This window comes from Bacillus rossius, chromosome 8 (genome assembly GCF_032445375.1).
Source record: "Bacillus rossius redtenbacheri isolate Brsri chromosome 8, Brsri_v3, whole genome shotgun sequence".
Taxonomy (NCBI): domain Eukaryota; kingdom Metazoa; phylum Arthropoda; class Insecta; order Phasmatodea; family Bacillidae; genus Bacillus; species Bacillus rossius.
The window spans coordinates 30,454,181-30,470,850 of record NC_086336.1 but is presented as its reverse complement, the minus strand read 5'-3'; the positions used below and the strand labels follow the sequence as shown (position 1 = coordinate 30,470,850).

Sequence of the window (16,670 nt, the reverse complement as noted above, 5' to 3'; positions counted from 1 at the left end):
TTGCTACAAATATTTTCGACTGATATTCACTCAGTGTAATACTATGAGTGTGAAATGGCGCGCCAGTGATGATAATTACGAAGACTTATGCGCCTTTTTACACTAGCGATATTACATTAAGTACCTAAATATTTGTTTAAAATATGTGTGGCAGAAAAACAAATGCAAGGGAGTTATCAAGTTGAAATTCTTTAAATTGCAGTTAAATAAAAGTAATGAAAAACGAAAAAAAAACTACATGGCGTGAGAGATTGAGCTACAAGTTCCGAAATCAAAAAGACAGACTACGTTGTAAAAACAAATTATCACGTTATATTAATGAAGAACACCTGTTACAAATTTTACAGGCTCCTTCGTTAGTTTAACGTTCGTATGCGTAAAATCTGCGGTGATTAAGTTGAGTTACTTTGAACAAGAATTTAACTTGGTGTGATAAAATAATCTTCGAAAAAATTTAAGTAGGCAGAGAAAACAATCTTCTTTCTTCTACGTGCATATCTATCCTGTTAACGCTCAGTCGCACACGCCAAGTTGAATTTTTCATTGGGCTAACCCTGAAATTTTAACTCGATACCTCCCTTGGATTTTTTTTCTCTCTCACACAAACACTTCCAACATATATTCACTTAGTGTAATATAATGGGTGTAAAAATTCGTGCAATTGTTCGTAATTATTTTCACGTTCACGACTATTTACTCAATATACGACAGTAAAAGAATATTCATTGAAAATATTTGTGACAGAACAACAAATGCAAGGAAGGTATCAGGAATAAATTTAAGATATAGCACTTAGAATATTAATAATGAAAAATTAAAAAAAAATTCCACATGGCGTGTGAAACCTAGTCTTAACAAAAACAAATAGAACTAAAAATTCGTTTTCTGGTGCAGTCTTTAAGAAGATTCAGTTTAATGTCGCTGCCCCGTAGTCTGGATTCAGGCACTCGAACGATAAATGCTTACCATTGATTTGGAGTGCACATAGACAAATATTTTCTGTGGTTTTACAAAAGATTCCTTCGGAAACCAGTTGCAAAGAAATTATTTGTTATCTTGCAAGAAAGATATTGTACATTTGTACAACAAATGGCTATGACTATGTTTGCATGTATGAAAACGTTTTTCTAGATCATACTGAGTATTTATTGCAAAAATTGGTGCATAATTTTAATTTTAATTGATGTTTAATTCAAGCATGATATTTTTAAACCATGGAAAAGATAAGAAAATTTTCAACAATTTGACTTTATTTTGTTGCATCATACTTATTTTTGTGCGCAGTTAACACTAAAAAACTATTCAGGCAACGGTTCACAAATAATTTTAAGGGGCCTCCCTAGTAAAAATGTTTAGCGCGGTGGGCCACTGGCCACGTGCTACTGCCAGTGGTTGGGCGGGGCGATATACCTGAGCCTGTCGCCTGCGCCGTGGTGGAGGGGGGAGAGGGCGTTTCAGCGAGGGGGGCGGAATAATGGGAGGGTTGTCATTGTGTGGAGTCCATTTACTACTTACCTGCGTTATCTCGTTATCTGCGAACAAGATCGTGGCAAGAAAGGTGACTGTTTTTCCCTTTCGCTACATTCAACCAAAAAGATAATGTTCTCATATTGCCTTGCTTGCTTCCTGACACTGTTTATTAACTTGAAACATTAAATTAGTGTTGCGATCCAGTCCATATCCATTAAATACAAACAATCGTCAATTCTGTTTAAAACATTTATTTTTATTTTTTAATTATGTTCTACATAATTAATAGATTTACATACATTACAAAAAATTGTCACCAAAAATTGATGCGTTAGCTTGTGTTTTCAGAAAAAAAATTGTAAAAATTATTATAATTAAAAATAAATTTACAACATTATACTTTAGAACTGACATTTGTGTGATGAATGGTTTTGCACGAACATTATGCTTTCATTCATAAAAGTCTTCCGCACCGCGACGAGAAATCACGTCCTACTAATAGATTGAGTAATAAAACTGGGAATAAAATGATGAAAATAATATTAAATATTTTTACTCTTAGACACAAATCAACTTTTGAAATCGCAATAACGACAAACAAATTTTTAACTTACTTCCTGAAGAAAAAGTGCATGTCAAACTCACTTTAAAATTCTGTAGAGAAAAAATGTCAGGAACAAACAAGTGATCCCACCAACGACACATCGTCAACTTTGTATTCTAGGGTTCACGTCGTATTTAGGTACACTAAATATTACAGCATATTATTATTTTCTGGCACTTATTACATGTTTAGCATTTTATTTTTTTTAATATTTTTTAATGACTTTAACGTTGCATAATATGATGAATAAATATACACGAATGAACTGGAATCCCGTTCCGAGTTACATACAGACTGTTTACGAGCAGTGTAAATTTCTTAGCTGTTGCAACAGCGGCCTACAGGTGGATTCAGACTGCAGGCTTAATCAGTCATGCTGAATCCACCTGAGTTCAGATTTTATCGAAGACAAGTGCGGGTGGTATGTAAGAACTCAGTGTGCACTGACTGTTGTGCTCAAGGTGTCAGTGAAATGTATAGCTGGAATCACGGGCGAAAATCTGTAGGATTCCCGTGAGGCCCGCGCGATAACGTGAAGATTTTGCAAATCCAAGCGGGCCCCCTCCGATGGGCTTTTTTTATTTCAGGGAGGTTCGGGCCACCCTGAGATTTTCCCCTCCTCCCGAAATGTACACATGCAGCGGGAATTAATTTTTAGCCAAGTACGTAATTTGGTGCTGTATTTAGGCTGTCAAAGAATATACGAAATATGGCTGCTTTGATAATTGATGATAACTCCTTTTTATTGTGAAATAGTACCCATCTACAACGAAATCCCTAAATATATCACCACTACTGTTGGGGATTTTCTATACAAACTATCAAAATAATTTTGGTTTCGTCACTGTCACTAGCTGTTATTGTATCATACAAAATCATGTTTGTTTTGTGTATTATTTACGGTATTCATCTCTGTCAAAAAAAATCCTTTTCGATAATAAAGTGTAAGCAAGGTAGAATATAAGGCTAATTTTAAAATAAAAATTGAATAAAGTATTTTTTGCTTGCAGTAGTTCAAATTTTTGAATTAATTTAGTTGTTTGTTAAAAAAACCCTTCTAAAATCAAAGAAACTACCTACTTCCTAAATAGATAAATAGCGCATTAAGTGTTCACACGCTTTTATAAATATTTAAACGCCAACATTTCAAATGTAGGTTTCACATAATGATAAAATCTTATCTATTTTCATGGTTACGCCTAATGGAAATAATACACAACAATTCGTCATATATGTTTTTTGTGCTTTTAATAACTACTCTACACATGAGCAAATTTCAATATACATAAAACTAAGGAACTCTGCATTACATTTTAAATCTGTGTACGATACTAACAGAAATTGAAGCATAAAATAACATTTTTATTTTTTAATTAATAAGTATTTCATCAACGTGAGCTATGCTTTCATCTCAATGAAGCCACGCTACATAGAGGAAGTGCACATGTATTCAGTCATAACAACAGACCCTGCGGATCACCGAGTAAACTAATGAATGGAATTCATAGCATTACCAGGGTTTTAAGACATATTTTCGCTTCTACTCAATCGCAACATCTCACTTAGCATGTATAATGATATGGTTTCAGTAAACATAACATAAGACATATTCGCCCCATGTACAGTAGAGGAAACTAAAATGTTTGGAACACTGTAAACTAATTATATTGTCATTTCTGTAGTCGCTCGAAGCGGCAAACTATGTATTATTGTTCAATTAAACGAAATATTAAAACAAACAAACAATAACATTACGTTCAGACAATTCGTTACGTGAAGTGAATGTAATAAAATACACAAGACAGTTTCTTAAAAATACACACACCATTACCAAAACACAATCCCATAAAAATCATATAATATTCCATGTCGATTTAAATTATTATCTATTATTCACCATGATAATTTCTTGCGGGTAGCCAGCAGCAAAGGGACACAATTTTTATTCATTTAATTAACTTTGACCAAACTTGTAAAACCTGGCATGAGCAAAGTAAGCTAATTCACAATTTTATTTTGCGTCACAATATTAAACATCAACTAGTAATGAATTAAGAGTTTGCTTCGCTTGGTAGAACATCGAATATAGTCATCTCCAGGTATTAAACTGAATTTTGAAAGAGGGACTCAAGTTTCTGAAGAAGTTGTTGACTTTCCTGATGATCCATCGACAGTTCGTAAACGGTCTCATCGTCGGGATGTCGAGCTTGGGACCTTTTTCCTCACCATAGACCCGTGGTCTGTTCTACCATTCGCACAGCTATCCCAACCTATACAAATAGCCGAGTGCTACTTCTCCCGTTGCTTCTATCATGGAGCTCGCCCGCAGTCGTACTTCCCTATCCAGCCTGCGTAATACACGCGTCCTACCTGCTAGCCGCCAAGAACGCGTCCATTTGTGAAAAAGCCTCACCCGCTAACAATTACTAACTCATTAATTATAATATGCAAAACATAAAAACATTACATATGCGATAAAACAAAATTTGCTGCTGTCATAAGCCGAAGAAAAAGAATCAAGTTGAAATCCTTATAACATAGACAGATAAATCTAAAATAGAGTTATCGATAGTAATGTTTTAATAACAGAATAATGTATGTCATATTACACTAAATACGTGTTCTTACTAACAACCGAATTTAAAAATAATATAAATTACTTTTTTTTCTTTTTCAACCATAACCGCATAGACGAAACAATAATTTTGATAAAAATTTTTGTATAACTATACGACAGGACTAAAAGTACATTGTACGTAATAGGTATTTGCTTATAGGAATTAATTCTGCAGAATATACGAATAGATTCAAATGCATAGAATTTAATGTATTGTGGAATTTATTTGGCAATATGCATGTACAAAAGATTGAATTTGAAATGAATTAACTGTTTTTAACTACAAATATATTTTTATCATTTCTCACTTTTATTCAAACTTCAGAGTGTCATTTTCAACAACAAAATAGCCACAACTTCACTTAAAAATATTTTAACTTGATACTTATATTGTATAACTTTTGATGAAATTAAATGTTAAGAGTTTCATTTAAGTTCGAAAGGAAACATAAATAAAACGTTCAAAATAAATAACAAACGTTTTGTCTAGTTAGGAGTTCCGCGTCATGCAAATAAAGGAAAGTTAAACTTTTCAGTATACGGCTGCAATAATTATGGAGGAAAATACTATTTATTCATTACTTTTAATTCCCTTTTGAAGAAGAATAAATCGAAAAGTGCTATACCGAAAGTATAAAGTTGAAGTTCAATATTGCTTGTCAAGTAAGTTCAAGATCAAAATAAAAAAGAAGAAAATTTGTTTTCTTGAATATACTTTTTTCAGAAAAGTATACATACATACAATATTTTTTAAAACTAAAATAAACATTTTTAGTCCTTGAGTATAAATTTACTGAAATATTTTTTTAGTTAATTAATTTTTTCATGCGAATAAATATTTAATAGTTAAAATCACGAGAACATAATTTATTACGTTTATGTATTCTAAAAGCTTATGTTAAAGATCGACTATATGCTATTCAATTTGCCCAAGAATTTTACTGCAATAGGAGAGCATTGCAAAAACACAATATACTGCTGCTAAACTTCTTCGGTGTGTTCTTACTGCTGGTGCCAGTACCATTAATAGTACTCGTTTATTTATATATAGACCCTTTTGTTGTGTGTGTGTTGTCGGGACGATATACACTGGCTGTCACTATTTTTCAAAATATATATATAGACATATATATATGTGTCAATGGTACTGTTATGCTCTTGTACTCTGACCCTTAGAAACATGCAAAAAAAATGTTATTTATCATAAAACACACACTCTTGGACACAGGTAGCTAGGTAACATATATCAACACATAGGGATAGAATTCAGGTTTTTATTAATAATAAAAATTGCTATTCATCAGGGACAACTAACATATGTGTAGAGATAAAAATCAATATTAATATAATTAGATAAAAAAAAATCACAGAAAAACAATCCTAACGATACTGAACATGACTCGTGGATATGCGCTTATGTAAATTAAAACATCAGGAAAATACGTAGCACACATGAATCGTTCACAAAAGTTCGTTAGTGTATGTTCAGAAAATAAATCAAATGATGTTTTTACGGACGCATTCTTACATACCAGAAAATGTTTGAAATCATAGCACAATTAATAATTAGTATGATTACTGTTTATGTTTATATTTGGGTTCGTATTTGCCTTGGCTTAACTCAGTTTATATGGTAGAGACACGAAACTTGTACTCCCATTTCACCTCTGGGTATCACAAAATAAAATAATAATTTAAATCTTGGAACTAATAATTCATGACGTAGTTCAGGATAATTGACACCTTTTACGTGAAAACTAATCAGTTTTTAGTCAAATCGGAGTTATTTACGACGAAATTACATACAGCTGGGTATGTCTATGGGCGATACAAAATGCAAGATCTTTACTTACAGATTTTCACTCCTAATAACATATCCGTCAGAATATGCCCTTATAATCTTACACATTATTTATTTATACGTCGTTTAAGCTCATCCTGAGTGTCGGATGGCATAATCTAGCTAGCTATATTTCAAATTTAAAATAGGCCTCGCGCCTTTGCGTCGGCATCAGACGCCTTCATACAACCAACCTCCTAATTAATACGTTCTAGACGCCTCACATCTAAAACACGGCCTCTCATTGGCCGAAACCAAAATCGGTTAGCGTAATTTACAATATAAATACCGTAAATAACACTTATTAATACAATTGAAAACACAAAAATGCGGTAAATTTAAAACGAAAATTTCCAACAATGAAAATTTCTTTAAGTAATACCCCGAATAAAATCATCGTTTATTCGTTAAGTTCATTAGTCCTTAGAGGGGTATACTCAATTGACTGTCCATATAATTCCATTTCAGGTCATAGAGCATAGCTCTCGTAGATATACATAATTAATAAAAAATATATTTAAATAACTTTTGCGGGCGAACAATATACAAATTAAATAATAAAATTTCATAATAATAATAACAGTCAATATAATAAGTTTTCATAAATAATAATATCATTAAAATAAGTCATAACTTTCTGTGCATTATGAAAATAGTAACAGCACAGAATTGCCGCCCTTGTCAATCATATTGAACTGCAATCGTTGACCTATTCAAAACAGTACAATGTGATTGGCAGTTTACCGTCTCTCTCGCACTATGTACAACGAATAGCCTTGTCGCCTAGCGGCGCGCGCACCACACATAAAAAAAAAACTTGGAGCGACCGAGCTCCTTCTTCTCCTCTTTTTTTTATTTCTTTTTTCTATCGTCCTTTCGACCGTTACACCCGACAATTCGCGCAATTTTAATCACTTTGCATCGGGTCGTCGCCGCTAGCAGACCTGCGCTGGAATGGTCCACGGGTTTTCCCGCGCAAATATCTTCTCTGCTGGACCTGCTACAACTCTCCGACGGCGTCTACTCCCTTGAGCCGCTCCTGTTGAGAGGGACGTGGGAGGACATACTTACTGTAAGTAGCAATCTCATATGGCTATAACGGGTGTATGTACATGTGAGTCAACAATGTGACGTTCTCCAGGACACGTCATGGCAGTGGATCAACGTCCACCCGCGGTGCAAACGACATCCACGGCGGCGGCTGAGGAGGCATCGGGACAGCGCCCGACCTCAAAGCGGCCAACACCAACACCTGCTCCACACCAGACGTCGGCGGGTTTGGCGTGTGGCGGCTCGCAGTACCGGACACCACGGCTCCTAGCTCCGCGGCGAACATCTGCAGCGGCGGACTGCGGCTGCAGCTGCCGCCCTAACTCACGAACACGTGAGAGGCGGCGTCGGGACGTCTGCGGTGCTGCTCGTGTCGGCGGAACCGCCCCTTCTCACAAGGACGCACTCGTCGGGTCCCGTCACTGATAGGTACACAGCCGTTGCGAACTGTATTGTGTACGTTTTAACTAACAAGTGTCCCGGTCTTTAAACAGTCTTAAAACTCTTCACTCATGTGTGAATCGTGCACTTGTAACGCACGAATGTCGGCAGGCTAAGACATCTTCTGTGCTTAACGTAGCCTATCCACAAGCCAGTTCAGTATAAACTAACTCTATTAAAACAAATAGTAACTAATGGGATCAAATAACATCAGATATTAAATAATAAGTATATTAACTTAGGCAAAACATTCAATAACTTTCAAAGTGAAATTGTTACATCTTAACAATAGGTATCATTAGCTAGATAACATTCAAGCATAACTTTAACTAAACTTATTTTCATGTTAATGAAAGGGTTTGTGTACATCATTGTTAGGCATCCTTATGCCTTCAGGTTGTACCTGTATTATTCTATTTACAATTTCATTATGCATCTCGTACATTTCCATAAGCATCATCTCACACTCTTTCATAACTTCATAATATCAACAATTGATAAAATTAATAATTCTCATTAACATCTCATATCATATACATAAAATCATATTTACAATATCACTTCAAGGAACATTTCATATATTACATAATTAAAAGCATTTGTTTATGTTAGCAAACAAATCAACAATAGTTTTGATTTCGTTTAAGTACACGCATCATGTGTAACTTGTGCTTGGAAAGGGAACGCACAGTGTTTCCTTCTCTTTTATCTCTCTTTTATCGCAGCTTACCGCTCGGCGAAGGCGGCCTTTCTTTTTCTTTTATTTTACTCGAGTGTCTGGTGAACTTTTATTTCTACCACTTCTAGCAAGTTAGTATTTTTTTTTTTCTGTAATCACCTGGGTTCTCATATAACGCAAACAGCTATTTGGAAAGTGTATAGCAGTCTCCCTCTCATCTCAACCATTAGTTTCGTTTTCAGGCATCCGATGCGGGCTTCGCAGGATCCTGACTGTGTATTCATATCATTCAGAAATTTCTCTGATAGGAATTGTTTCTTGTTAAAATCACTTGAGATTCATGATCTCGATGCAAAGGATAATTCTATCCTGACAAAGCCAAGTGAAACAAAAAAAATGCTTTCACGATAGCTTGCAAAAAAAAAATTCTTTTTTTTCTTTTCTGGCTGGCTCAATTTTGCAGTAACTTAGTACTTGTTTATAATACAGCCTGCTGACATTTACTGCAACAGTGTACTAAGTCCTCGACATAGTTGTTAGACATTGAGTTTTTCAGGTCTTCGTTTGACATCATATTCGCCTACTCGACGATTGCAAATATAAACAAACAAAATCTCAAGTGCCACGTTGAATGAAATTAAAGTCTTTTGTATAGTTTTTTTTTCACAATAAATAACACAGTCGTTCGTATATATCTCGTTATCATTTCATAAATATCATTATTTAAAATAACCAAATCAAGTTAATTTAAAGAAATAGCTTTCTAATACTGAGTGGATTTGTATGCGAAAGGAATGCATACTTTTCTACTCTGCATTCAGGGCAGAATGCAACCCTATGAGATCATTTGCAAAGCCCTACTTCAATCATAGAATTCATGTAAAACAAAAGTATTAAATTTGCAAAAAAAAAAATATATATATATATTTTTTTCATCTTCTTCTCCAGCAGTGTTTAATAACAAAAATAAATAAATCTCGGCGATTCTTAATAAATTCAGTGGTGTGTTGTGCTTCGGAAAAATTGGAGTAACCACATCAGTAATTCAAGGTAACCTTATTATTATTATTATGCTAGTAGTTGCAAAGTGTTCATGTGCTTCTTAGATGCTTTGTAGAACAGTGCTCACCCATGTTTACACAGCTAGGCCATACTTCTCTCACACAAGTTAGTCGACAACACATAAGCTTGACATTTCTTTTTGCTAGTTAGTATGATAGTACTTACAGATAGGCGCATCTCATTACATAGATTCAGATATTACTGTTAGTGAACTTATACTCACACGAAGAATAATGCAGACCAACTGACAAACAATATTATACACATAATACACTATTAAATTCGAAGATTCATTACATCTGTGTGGGTGGCATTTCACTTCACCTCACTACAGGCAATAATAAGCGGGAATTGCACTTCCGCATCGACGCGACGATAATGTACCAAGCGGGTATCACACTTCCGCTACACATTAGGTACCTGTCAGTGGTTGCAATACGCCTCACATGGCGTATCAAATTACACAGTAACCATTTAATACCTTTCACATTTATACTGGTCAGGTCCTGGCTCTGACCTAGACATTCCGATTGCGCTCAGCTGTTATAGTACCTATACTCGTACTATACAGGTGTTTCACTAGCTTGTGCCGAACTTGTTCACTGGGACACAGGTTTCTTGTAGGCTCTCAACTGCGAAATATTATACCGGCCTACTGGTCGGCCTGTAGATGGGTCTTCCAGAGCATAACAGTTCTCTTGAACTATGTCAGTTATGACATATGGTCCGTCGAAAAGCAAAAATAATTTCCTGGTGACATTCTCCCATGCCTTGCTGACAGGAGATGTTTTCTTGAGCACAAGGTCGCCGAGATTAAATTTAGACAATTTGGATGCTGGTTTCCTTCTTCTTCGTACATCAGCTTCTGCTGTGAGCTTCATCCTTACGAATGCTTCCACTTCTTCTCCTGTGGGTAGTCTTGTCCTTTCGGGCTCCTTGTCACAATGGGGAATAAATTCAGGGTTGATCGCCGCCGATCTATCCAGGCTCAAAACTTCGCTAGGGGTTATTCCGATTGAGCTATGCACAGTATGATTAATAATGCACTCTACATAAGGCAATTTATCTCGCCATGACTGTTGCGAGTGGTGACACAATGTTCGTAGCAATCCGCCTATAGACTTCATGAGTCTTTCCACCGGATTACTCTGTGGATGTCTCACGCTTATAGTAGTCGGTGTTATACCTAGTTTTCGTACACCTTTCTGCCACAGGTCACTAGTGAACTGCGTACCTCGGTCAGACAACACAACTTTTGGCGTACCGATTTCGTCCACAAATGATTTCAATTTATTTAACACTGCTTTTGCAGTTGGGTTGACAATAGCATATAATTTGGAGAATTTAGTAAATACATCCTGCATTACAAATACATGTCTGACTCCTCCTTTCGATTGTGGTAAGGGTCCAAACAAGTCGACCGACACTAATTCCAGTGGCGTTGTCGGCAGGATGGGCTGTAGCACACCATGCAGGTGCTCTCCTGGCGGCTTCACCTTTTGACACAGATCACAACCACTTGTGACCTTGATTACACATCTGGGCATGTTAGGCCAGTACAACTGCCTCTTTAGTGCTTCTGTCACCTTCTTGCTTCCCACATGTCCGAGCGCTGTGTGGGTCTCCCAGGTGATTTGTTGTCGCAGATCAGCTGGTATCACTGGTTTCCAGTGATCTTCATACAATCCTGTTTTCCCAGACTTGGCGAACAGGGTGTTGTCGTTGGACAAACAGTAGTGTTGATGTATCCTGTGGTCATCTGGCTGCTTTTTGAGCTGGTCAGTGATCTTCTTGCAGTATTCGTCTGCCTTCTGTTTTTCATTCAGATTGCTCAAAATTTCTCTTAGCTTGGTGCCGTGTTGGAAAATCTTAGCAGATACAGGAGCAATTAAAAATTCCTTCGGATGAACTGAAGTTGAAGTTGCATTCTCCTGTAGCTCATGGATTCGACTGAGGTAGTCTGCTGCTGTATTATTCGATCCTTTGATGTGCTGTATCCTGATGTCATACTCTTGTAGTAAGAGAAACCATCTGGTTAACCGGCTGCCAAATAACTTTCCGGCCTTTAAGCAAGTTAATGCTTGGTGGTCAGTGAGTAACACAATAGTTTCTCCCAGTAGCAAATCTCTATATTTTTGCAGAGCCCACACTATTGCAAGAGCTTCTCGCTCTGTCACAGTATAGTTCCTTTCAGCTTGGTTTAGCGTACGACTAGCCAAGGCCACAGTCTTCTCCACTCCTCCATCTTCCTGGGCTAGCTTGCATCCCAAAGCTGTGTCTGATGCATCTGTGTACATGAAGAATTCCTTTCCTTGCGTGGGATGATAGACAACATGTTCAGTTAGGAACAGATTCTTCAAATTGGTGAAAGCTTGTTCATTTTCTGCGCTCCAAATCCATACTTGACCTTTCTTAAGTAGGGTAAACAAAGGAACTGCACACTGGGCTACTCTATTCGAATAATTTCTGTAGAATCCAATGATACCAAGGAAAGCTCTCAGCTGTTTTACATTCCTGGGAGTTGGAAAATCTTGAATACATTGTAATTTTTCTGGTGATGTCTTTATGCCTTCTGGTGTTAGTATGTGGCCTAGGAAAGGCAGTTCCTCCCTGCAGAATACTGATTTTCGGATTTTTACTGTCATGCCAGCCTCATGCAGTTTTTGTAGCACTGTGGCAACATGTTGGATGTGTTCTTCGAAGCTAGATGATGTGACTAGGATGTCGTCAACATAGGCCCTAGCGAATCCTTGGCATTCGGGTCCCAATGTTGCATCTAGGCATCTTGTAAAATCTGCCACCGCATTGCACAGTCCGAACGGCATGACTGTGAACACGTACTGTTGGTTTCGAAATAGGAATGAGGTGTATTGGCAGGAATTTGGTTCCAGTGGTATTTGCCAATACCCGGACGACAGGTCCATCGTAGTGAGGTATCTCACACCTTGGTACAGCCTTAAAATCTCAGATGTTTGCACCGGGCTCTCTCTGTCCTTCACAGTTATTTTGTTTAGTTCTCTGGCATCCAGACATAGTCTAACGGTGCCATCACGCTTGCCTACACATACAATCGGGTTGGCGTAGGGACTCGCTTCCCTCCTCACTACCTTCCAGTTGATCATCAGTTGCAGGTAGGCTGTTGCTTCCTGTATGTACTTCACTGGGATGGGGTAGGATTTTCGACGATATGGTGCATCTTCATCCACTCGAATTATGGCTTGGTAAAACTTGTTACGACCTGGCTTGTCAGTGAACACCTGTTGAAAACTCTTCAATAATTGGAACAGCTGTTGCAGCTGGTTGGGTGTCACACTTGCTGCACCTTGCAGTGACTGTCGAATGTCCGCCAATGAGGCTTGTAGCTGCTCGCTGGTCTGATTGCTGTAGATTCTCATGTGCATGGGTTCATCACATAGAATCCCCACAAAATTGTTCCTTACGTGCCACTTGCTGTTAAGGGATATAGGTTTGTCACTATCACTTGAGTGAATGACACATAACTTAAAGTCAATCACAACGCCAAATTGAGATAGGAAATCGGTTCCTATTATAAGAGGTTTCGCTAGGCCTTTCACTACTAAGGCAAACATCTCCTTAGGTTGGCCTAGGCCTCTTACTGATATCAACACCTGCCTGTTGACAACAGGGCTTGCTCTGGATGTTACCCCAATGATTTTCAGTGCTGGCACTGGCAGCTTGGGTAACTTCACTCCTTGCTGCTCGAGGTACTTTACCAAATCTTCACTAATGCAAGTGACCTCAGCGCCACTATCTATCAAGGCAGTTACTTCATGATCACAAATTTTTAGTGTCACTTGGGGACAAATGGCGTACACTTGAGGTATGGATTCTTCCTCATTTTCATGATACAAAAATTCTCTCTCGCTATCTCTTAACATTACTGTGCATAGAAACTTGTATTAGCTGACACAACTGTACACTGGAGTTGTGTTATCCACCCCTGAGCCTGGATAGGGGTTTTCCGTTCGGGGCGATCGCACGGAAACCCTTTCTAGTTTAACGTGCCCGTGTTGGCACGTCCACCTGGAGCTGGTGATCTGGCTCCTTCTTGACAATTCCACTGTCGGTTCCCTGCTGCTTCAGACACAGCAGCTTTTAATTCTGCTGCCACCTGATTTGCTGGTCCCTGGTTGTAGTACGTCGTCTGCTGAGATGTAGACGGTGCAGCAAATGGTGGTGGGAATGCTGTCATCTGTGTGTTCCGGTTGTACGAGAGGTGGCTGTTCTGGGCATGGCCGCCACTTGTCTCGTGAGTCCTGGGGGCATAGTGGTATGGCGGGCGGTAGTCCTCAGGTTTGCCGTTGTAGCGGGGCTCGTCGGTACGGCGGTACTTCTTGCAGTACTCCAGCTCGTCTTCTGACGATGCTCTCCGGCGGCGGTCTGCTGACTCCCTGGGTGGCCGTGACTCTGGCGAGAATGATCTTCGCTTGTTGTGTCGGTAGTCCCCCTGCCTCCGGCGGTGGTTTGCTTCGTCATCGCTGTGGTAATTCCTGGAGTTGGACCACCACGTCTTTCTCTTGTAATAGGGGGTCTTCCTGTAGCCTGTCTGGTATTGATCGTTCCGGCTAGGTCCTCCTCCTCTTGGCTGCCAGTTCATTGTGTTTACCGCTGCCTGTCTGAGCTCCTTGGGTTTTCCCTCGCGATTCTGCCAGTAGTTGTGGACTGGCTGTTGTCGGTGGGGCTGTGATACCCTCTCACTCTCCTCCTTGGTATTGGGTGCTCTGTCCATTTTCTCAAGTTTATCATAATTGAGAAGGCGCTCGCGGAACTCTGTCACATCACGGTACGGCAGGCCTGACCACTGCTTCTGATACTTGAGTGGAAGCTGCGTGAGGATGGCCGCGATGAATTCATCATCCGTCATGGGCTGATCCAAGTAGCGTGTCTTCTCAAACATTGCTGATAGATGCGCTTCCAAGGACGCGCACTTCCTTGGGTCATACTTCTCCGTGTGAAGCTGTGCACGGAGGTGACTCTGTATTCGGATGTTCCAATACTGGTTGTGGAACAGGGACTGGAACTGGGCGTAACTATGCGTTGATGCACTCAGCATCTCCCACCACTAAAATGCCGGTCCTTTCAGGGCGCTGTTGAGACACTTCAGTATCTCTGTATCTCTCAAATGAAAGGTTGAGGTGTATTCCTCAAATCTTTTCAGAAAACGGATGGGGTTCTCTGTAGCTCTGCCAGCAAACGTGGGCATAGCTTCTGCCCAATGCTTAGCTGGATGGTGCATGAGCGTGGCCGCATCAATGTTGGATGGGCTCAATACAGGGGTTTCTCTGGGCAGATCCATTTGAACGGTAGGATGATTGTGGATGGGTAGCAGTGGAATTGTGTACATCTCACTGGGGTACGGTTGCCTGTCTACTGGGGCAGTCGGTACAGTTGACACAGGGGCTGTGTGTGACGGTACATGAGCTTGGCGGTCAGCTGACTCACTCCTGGGACTGGGGTGTACACTAAGGTGCTCGATTCTATCTCGTAGTGTGGCAGTAGCCACCTTCATGTCCTCCAGTCTATGTTCGAGATGCTGGAGATGTCCTCGCACCTCCTCCCTAGCACTAGCTTGTCCCTGGTGTTCATTTGAGATCATGTTTCGTATGGATGTTACATGAGTCTCCAGACTGTCCACACGACTACTGTTCTGTGATACCTGCTCAGATATCTGCTGGACCTGTTCGTGTTGCTGGGCCAGCCTAACCTCAATGCTGTGTTCCAGGCTCTTTAATCCTGAGTTGGTCTGATCCCTCAGCGCTCCCAACTCAGTCGTAAGCCTCCCCATTTGAGTATTGTTCTGTTCTAATTTTGCATTTAGGGATGCATTATGCTGCTCCATTTGAGTATTGTTCTGTTCTAATTTCGCATTTAGTTGAGTATTACTCTGCCGTAATAATTGCATGAGTGCTTCCAGTGTCACAGGTGATGTAGAAGTATTATCTGGCAATGGTGTGATGTTAGGGACAGTGGCCTCCCTTTCCTCCTGCTCCCCTGTTGCTGGTGACGTGGGCCGCCCTAACCTCTCAGCCACGGTGGTAGAGTGATCACTAGGTCCCTCCACACAAGTGTTCCCTGGTGAACCCCCTGCTGATGATGTCGCCGTGTCACTTCCTGAATTCCCTGTGTTATCGCAGTCTTCACACATACTGTCATGCCTACTCCTGAGCGAGTATGTGGGGTGGTTGTGTGCCATGTTATTATAATGGATTAGATACACAATGCAGGATCAAATGACAACTTGAATTAAGGTGCGACAACTCAGTGTCAACACACTCGGGCCCCACGTTTATGTGCGCCACTTTCTATACTATACTGCTGCTAAACTTCTTCGGTGTGTTCTTACTGCTGGTGCCAGTACCATTAATAGTACTCGTTTATTTATATATAGACCCTTTTGTTGTGTGTGTGTTGTCGGGACGATATACACTGGCTGTCACTATTTTTCAAAATATATATATAGACATATATATATGTGTCAATGGTACTGTTATGCTCTTGTACTCTGACCCTTAGAAACATGCAAAAAAAATGTTATTTATCATAAAACACACACTCTTGGACACAGGTAGCTAGGTAACATATATCAACACATAGGGATAGAATTCAGGTTTTTATTAATAATAAAAATTGCTATTCATCAGGGACAACTAACATATGTGTAGAGATAAAAATCAATATTAATATAATTAGATAAAAAAAATCACAGAAAAACAATCCTAACGATACTGAACATGACTCGTGGATATGCGCTTATGTAAATTAAAACATCAGGAAAATACGTAGCACACATGAATCGTTCACAAAAGTTCGTTAGTGTATGTTCAGAAAATAAATCAAATGATGTTTTTACGGACGCATTCTTACATACCAGAAAATGTTTGAAATC

The 16,670-nt window shown here is 39.1% G+C and overlaps 1 protein-coding gene and 1 long non-coding RNA gene across 2 annotated transcripts in view; both read right to left on the bottom strand.

Moving 5' to 3' along the window:
- Positions 1-16,670, bottom strand: part of LOC134534703 (uncharacterized) — a 431,047-nt gene that overhangs the window by 163,289 nt on the left and 251,088 nt on the right. The gene's annotated exons all lie outside the window — the stretch shown is intronic.
- On the bottom strand, positions 8,771-16,064 carry LOC134534699 (uncharacterized). Its single transcript, XM_063373172.1, has 2 exons — positions 13,771-16,064; positions 8,771-10,741 (listed from the first exon to the last, which is right to left on the bottom strand). The coding sequence occupies exon 1, from the start codon at positions 14,835-14,837 to the stop codon at positions 13,776-13,778; it is 1,062 nt and encodes a 353-aa protein (XP_063229242.1). The 5' UTR covers positions 14,838-16,064; the 3' UTR covers positions 8,771-10,741; positions 13,771-13,775.

What these genes read in the sequence shown, in the direction of transcription:
- LOC134534699 (XM_063373172.1), bottom strand. Translation starts at nt 14,837, where the DNA reads ATGCTGAGTGCATCAACGCATAGTTACGCCCAGTTCCAGTCCCTGTTC.